Raw genomic sequence first — 6,861 nt, forward strand, 5'->3', positions numbered from 1 at the left:
TCTTCTCAGGTGGTATCTTCTCAGGTTACATCTTCTCAGGTGACATCTTCTTAGGCAACGTCTTCTCAGGTGGCGTCTTCTCAGGTCGTGTCTTCTCAGGTAGCGTCTTCTCAGGTGGTGTCTTCTCAGGTAGCGTCTTCTCAGGTGGTGTCTTCTCAGGTGACATCTCAGGTGGTGTCTTCTCAGGTAGCGTCTTCTCAGGTGGTGTCTTCTCAGGTGGCGTCTTCTCAGGTGGTGTCTTCTCAGGTAGCGTCTTAGATGGTGTCTTCCCAGGGAGTGTCTTCTCAGGTGGTGTCTTCTCAGGTAGCATCTGCTTGGGTGGCGTCTTCTCAGGTGGCTTTTTCTCAGGTGGTGTCTTCTCAAGTGAGACCTTCTCAGGTGGCATCTTCTCAGGTGACGTCTTCTCAGGTGGCGTCTCCTCAAGTGGCGTCTTCTCGGGTGGCGTCTTCTCAGGTGACGCCTTCTCAGGTGGTGTCTTCTCAGGTGGTGTCTTCTCAGGTGACATCTCAGGTGGTGTCTTCTCAGATGACATCTTCTCAGGGGAGTTCTTCTCAGGTGGCGTCTTCTTGGGTGACGCCTTCTCAGGTGATGCCTTCTCAGGTGGTGTCTTCTCAGTTGGTGTCTTCTCAGGTAGCATCTCAAGTGGCGTCTTCTCAGGTGGCATCTTCTCAGGTGGTATCTTATCAGGGGACATCTTCTCAGGTGGTGTCTTCTCGGGTGACGCCTTCTTAGATGGTGTCTTCTCAGGTGGCATCTTCACAGGTGGCATCTTCTCAGGTGGCATCTTAGGTGGCGTCTTCTCAGGTAGCATCTTCTCAGGTGGTGTCTTCTCAGGTGGCGTCTTCTCAGGTGGTGTCTTCTCAGGTAGCGTCTTAGATGGTGTCTTTCCAGGGAGTGTCTTCTCTGGTGGTGTCTTCTCAGATGACATCTTCTCAGGGGAGTTCTTCTCAGGTGGCGTCTTCTTGGGTGACGCCTTCTCAGGTGATGCCTTCTCAGGTGGTGTCTTCTCAGTTGGTGTCTTCTCAGGTAGCATCTCATGTGGCGTCTTCTCAGGTGGCATCTTCTCAGGTGGTATCTTATCAGGGGACATCTTCTCAGGTGGTGTCTTCTCGGGTGACGCCTTCTTAGATGGTGTCTTCTCAGGTGGCATCTTCACAGGTGGCATCTTCTCAGGTGGCATCTTAGGTGGCGTCTTCTCAGGTAGCGTCTTCTCAGGTGGTGTCTTCTCAGGTGGCGTCTTCTCAGGTGGTGTCTTCTCAGGTAGCGTCTTAGATGGTGTCTTCTCAGGTGGCATCTTCTCTGGTGGCGTCTTCTCGGGTGGCGCCTTCTCAGATGATGCCTTCTCAGGTGGTGTCTTCTCAGTTGGTGTCTTCTCAGGTAACATCTCAAGTGGTGTCTTCTCAGGTGACATCTTCTCAGGTAACATCTTCTTAGGTAACGTCTTCTCAGGTGGCGTCTTCTCAGGTGGCATCTTCTCAGGTGACATCTTCTCAGGTGGCGTCTTCTCAGGTGGCATCTTCTCAGGTGGTATCTTATCAGGGGACATCTTCTCAGGTGGCGTCTTCTCGGGTGACGCCTTCTCAGGTGGTGTCTTCTCAGGTGGTATCTTCTCAGGTTACATCTTCTCAGGTGACATCTTCTTAGGCGACGTCTTCTCAGGTGGCGTCTTCTCAGGTCGTGTCTTCTCAGGTAGCGTCTTCTCAGGTGGTGTCTTCTCAGGTAGCGTCTTCTCAGGTGGTGTCTTCTCAGGTGACATCTCAGGTGGTGTCTTCTCAGGTAGCGTCTTCTCAGGTGGTGTCTTCTCAGGTGGCGTCTTCTCAGGTGGTGTCTTCTCAGGTAGCGTCTTAGATGGTGTCTTCCCAGGGAGTGTCTTCTCAGGTGGTGTCTTCTCAGGTAGCATCTGCTTGGGTGGCGTCTTCTCAGGTGGCTTTTTCTCAGGTGGTGTCTTCTCAAGTGAGACCTTCTCAGGTGGCATCTTCTCAGGTGACGTCTTCTCAGGTGGCGTCTCCTCAAGTGGCGTCTTCTCGGGTGGCGTCTTCTCAGGTGACGCCTTCTCAGGTGGTGTCTTCTCAGGTGGTGTCTTCTCAGGTGACATCTCAGGTGGTGTCTTCTCAGATGACATCTTCTCAGGGGAGTTCTTCTCAGGTGGCGTCTTCTTGGGTGACGCCTTCTCAGGTGATGCCTTCTCAGGTGGTGTCTTCTCAGTTGGTGTCTTCTCAGGTAGCATCTCAAGTGGCGTCTTCTCAGGTGGCATCTTCTCAGGTGGTATCTTATCAGGGGACATCTTCTCAGGTGGTGTCTTCTCGGGTGACGCCTTCTTAGATGGTGTCTTCTCAGGTGGCATCTTCACAGGTGGCATCTTCTCAGGTGGCATCTTAGGTGGCGTCTTCTCAGGTAGCGTCTTCTCAGGTGGTGTCTTCTCAGGTGGCGTCTTCTCAGGTGGTGTCTTCTCAGGTAGCGTCTTAGATGGTGTCTTCCCAGGGAGTGTCTTCTCTGGTGGTGTCTTCTCAGGTAGCATCTGCTTGTGTGGCGTCTTCTCAGGTGGCTTTTTCTCAGGTGGTGTCTTCTCAAGTGACACCTTCTCAGGTGGCATCTTCTCAGGTGACGTCTTCTCAGGTGGTGTCTCCTCAGGTGGCGTCTTCTCGGGTGGCGTCTTCTCGAGTGACGCCTTCTCAGGTGGTGTCTTTTTAGGTGGTGTCTTCTCAGGTGACATCTCAGGTGGTGTCTTCTCAGACGACATCTTCTCAGGGGAGTTCTTCTCAGGTGGCGTCTTCTAGGGTGACGCCTTCTCAGGTGATGCCTTCTCAGGTGGTGTCTTCTCAGTTGGTGTCTTCTACGGTAACATCTCAAGTGGCGTCTTGCGTCTTGTCAGGTGGCATCTTCTCAGGTGATATCTTATCAGGGGACATCTTCTCAGGTGGCGTCTTCTCGGGTGACGCCTTCTCAGGTGGTGTCTTCTCAGGTGGTGTCTTCCCAGGTTACATCTTCTCAGGTGACATCTTCTTAGGCAACGTCTTCTCAGGTGGCGTCTTCGTGGGTGGCGTCTTCTCAGGTGGTGTCTTCTCAGATGACATCTTCTCAGGGGAGTTCTTCTCAGGTGGCATCTTCTCGGGTGACGCCTTCTCAGGTGATGCCTTCTCAGTTGGTGTCTTCTCAGTTGGTGTCTTCTCAGGTAACATCTCAAGTGGTGTCTTCTCAGGTGACATCTTCTCAGGTAACATCTTCTTAGGTAACGTCTTCTCAGGTGGCGTCTTCTCAGGTAGCGTCTTTTCAGGTGGCATCTTCTTAGGTGGTATCTTTTCAAGGGACATCTTCTCAGGTGGCGTCTTCTCGGGTGACGCCTTCTCAGGTGGTGTCTTTTCAGGTTACATCTTCTCAGGTGACATCTTCTTAGGAAACGTCTTCTCAGGTGGCGTCTTCTCAGGTGGCGTCTTCTCAGGTGGTATCTTTTCAGGTGACATCTTCTCAAGTGACATCTTCTCAGGTGGCATCTTCCGTTTTGAAATTCCGCTAGCAATGGGATTCCGCTGCACAGTGCACACTGAAGAGTTTTAGAGGCGGACTTTCCACCCTTATAATCCCCTCGAAAAATTCCACCAGAACACTGATCTCGTTGAATGTTTTGGCGGATTTCCTCTATGCAGACATTGCCGTCTATGGGGGAGGCAACGCATGCGTGGTCCTAGCGCCGAAGGTTTAACCCTTACACTGCCTTTCCTCAGATAATGAAATCATTATCTCCTACAAAAGGGATGCTGACATATACTGTAGTGCACTGACAGCAGAACCATTTTAATAACCTGAAGGTAGCAAAATTTGGCTAAGTTAATTAACGTAATGCCAGTACGCTATGGTATATGCCAGCATCTTTTTTGACAGGATGCCAACGTATACTATTATACTATGATCTCCCTATACTATTATACTATGATCTCCCTATACTATTATACTATGATCTCCCTATACTATTATAGTATTATATCACTATACTATTATACTATGATATCCCTATACTATTATACTATTATATCCCTATACTATTATACTATGATATCCCTATACTATTATACTATGATCTCCCTATACTATTATATCCCTATACTATTATACTATGATATCCCTATACTATTATACTATTATATCCCTATACTATTATACTATGATATCCCTATACTATTATACTATGATCTCCCTATACTATTATACTATGATCTCCCTATACTATTATATCCCTATACTATTATACTATGATCTCCCTATACTATTATACTATGATCTCCCTATACTATTATAGTATTATATCCCTATACTATTATACTATGATATCCCTATACTATTATACTATTATATCCCTATACTATTATACTATTATATCCCTATACTATTATACTATGATATCCCTATACTATTATACTATGATCTCCCTATACTATTATATCCCTATACTATTATGCTATTATACCCCTATACTATTATACTATGATATCCCTATACTATTATACTATGATATCCCTATACTATTATATTCCTATACTATTATACTATGATATCCCTATACTATTATACTATGATCTCCCTATACTATTATATCCCTATACTATTATACTATGATATCACTATACTATTATACTATTATATCCCTATACTATTATACTATGATATCACTATACTATTATATCCCTATACTATTATACTATGATATCCCTATACTATTATACTATTATATCCCTATACTATTATACTATGATATCCCTATACTATTATACTATGATATCCCTATACAATTATACTACGATATCCCTATACTATTATACTATTATATCCCTATACTATTATACTATGATCTCCCTATACTATTATACTATGATATCCCTATACTATTATACTATTATATCCCTATACTATTATACTATTATATCCCTATACTATTATACTATGATCTCCCTATACTATTATACTATTATATCCCTATACTATTATACTACAATATCCCTATACTATTATATCCCTATACTATTATACTATTATATCCCTATACTATTATACTATTATATCCCTATACTATTATACTATGATCTCCCTATACTATTATATCCCTATACTATTATACTATGATCTCCCTATACTATTATACTATTATATCCCTATACTATTATACTATTATATCCCTATACTATTGTACTATTATATCCCTATACTATTGTACTATTATATCCCTATACTATTATACTATTATATCCCTATACTATTATACTATTATATCCCTATACTATTATACTATGATTTCCCTATACTATTATACTATGATCTTCCTATACTATTATATCCCTATACTATTATACTATTATATCCCTACACTATTATACTATTATATCCCTATACTATTATACTATGATCTCCCTATACTATTATACTATGATTTCCCTATACTATTATACTATTATATCCCTATACTATTATATCCCTATACTATTATACTATGATCTCCCTATAGTATTATACTATGATCTCCCTATACTATTATACTATGATATCCCTATACTATTATACTATGATATCCCTATACTATTATACTATGATATCCCTATACTATTGTACTATTATATCTGTCACGGTGCCGGCTGGCAGGAGGTGGATCCTTTGTGCCAGAGAGGGATTGGCGTGGACCGTGCTAGTGGACCGGTTCTAAGTCACTACTGGTTTTCACCAGAGCCCGCCGCAAAGCGGGATGGTCTTGCTGCGGCGGTAGTGACCAGGTCGTATCCACTAGCAACGGCTCAACCTCTCTGGCTGCTGAAGATAGGCGCGGTACAAGGGAGTAGACAGAAGCAAGGTCGGACGTAGCAGAAGGTCGGGGCAGGCAGCAAGGATCGTAGTCAGGGGCAACGGCAGAAGGTCTGGAACACAGGCTAGGAACACACAAGGGAACGCTTTCACTGGCACAATGGCAACAAGATCCGGCGAGGGAGTGAAGGGGAAGTGAGGTATAAATAGGGAGTGCACAGGTGAACACACTAATTGGAACCACTGCGCCAATCAGCGGCGCAGTGGCCCTTTAAATCGCAGAGACCCGGCGCGCGCGCGCCCTAGGGAGCGGGGCCGCGCGCGCCGGGACAGGACAGACGGAGAGCGAGTCAGGTACGGGAGCCGGGATGCGCATCGCGAGCGGGCGCCACCCGCATCGCGAATCGCATCCCGGCTGGAGACGGTATCGCAGCGCACCGGGTCAGTGGAGCTGCCCGGAGCGCTGCGGTAGCGAGAGTGAAGCGAGCGCTCCGGGGAGGAGCGGGGACCCGGAGCGCTCGGCGTAACAGTACCCCCCCCCCTTGGGTCTCCCCCTCTTCTTAGAGCCTGGGAACCTGAGGAGCAGACTTTTGTCTAGGATGTTGTCCTCAGGTTCCCAGGATCTCTCTTCAGGTCCACAGCCCTCCCAATCCACCAAAAAGAACCTTTTTCCTCTGACCGTCTTGGAGGCCAGTATCTCTTTCACTGAGAAGACGTCAGAAGAACCGGAGACAGGAGTGGGAGAAACTAACTTGGGAGAGAAACGGTTGATGATGAGTGGTTTAAGAAGAGAGACATGAAAGGCATTAGGAATACGAAGAGAAGGAGGAAGAAGAAGTTTGTAAGAGACAGGATTAATTTGGCACAAGACTTTGAAAGGACCAAGATAGCGTGGTCCCAGTTTGTAACTGGGGACACGAAAGCGGACATATTTAGCGGAGAGCCATACCTTGTCTCCGGGAGCAAAAATGGGGGGAGCTCTTCTTTTCATATCGGCAAACTTTTTCATGCGAGATGAAGCCTGTAAAAGAGAATTTTGGGTCTCTTTCCATATGGTGGAAAGATCACGAGTCACTT

The 6,861-nt window shown here is 45.7% G+C and overlaps 2 protein-coding genes across 2 annotated transcripts; both read right to left on the reverse strand.

The window, feature by feature from the left end:
• Positions 1 to 25: 25 nt before the first annotated feature.
• Positions 26 to 1,471, reverse strand: LOC130274512 (uncharacterized). The gene is made up of 2 exons (XM_056522946.1): positions 371 to 1,471; positions 26 to 151 (listed from the first exon to the last, which is right to left on the reverse strand). Exons 1-2 carry the CDS (start codon positions 1,469 to 1,471, stop codon positions 26 to 28), a joined length of 1,227 nt encoding a protein of 408 aa, XP_056378921.1.
• A 144-nt stretch (positions 1,472 to 1,615) lies between these two features.
• On the reverse strand, positions 1,616 to 2,740 carry LOC130274513 (uncharacterized). The gene is made up of 2 exons (XM_056522947.1): positions 1,961 to 2,740; positions 1,616 to 1,741 (listed from the first exon to the last, which is right to left on the reverse strand). The coding sequence occupies exons 1-2, from the start codon at positions 2,738 to 2,740 to the stop codon at positions 1,616 to 1,618; spliced, it is 906 nt and encodes a 301-aa protein (XP_056378922.1).
• Between the last annotated feature and the right edge of the window lie 4,121 nt (positions 2,741 to 6,861).

The sequence above is a fragment of the Hyla sarda genome, chromosome 5, assembly GCF_029499605.1.
Source record: "Hyla sarda isolate aHylSar1 chromosome 5, aHylSar1.hap1, whole genome shotgun sequence".
Classification (NCBI taxonomy): domain Eukaryota; kingdom Metazoa; phylum Chordata; class Amphibia; order Anura; family Hylidae; genus Hyla; species Hyla sarda.

Excerpts from the sequence above, each read along its gene's own strand:
- LOC130274512 (XM_056522946.1), bottom strand. The coding sequence starts at position 1,471 with ATGCCACCTGAGAAGACGCCACCTGAGAAGACGTTACCTAAGAAGATG. Across the intron at positions 152-370 it reads AGAAGATGCCACCTGAGAAG|ACACCACCTGAGAAGACGCT; the intron begins GTCTCACTTGAG and ends TCACCTGAGAAG.
- LOC130274513 (XM_056522947.1), bottom strand. The coding sequence starts at position 2,740 with ATGTCGTCTGAGAAGACACCACCTGAGATGTCACCTGAGAAGACACCA. Across the intron at positions 1,742-1,960 it reads AGAAGATGCCACCTGAGAAG|ACACCACCTGAGAAGACGCT; the intron begins GTCTCACTTGAG and ends TCACCTGAGAAG.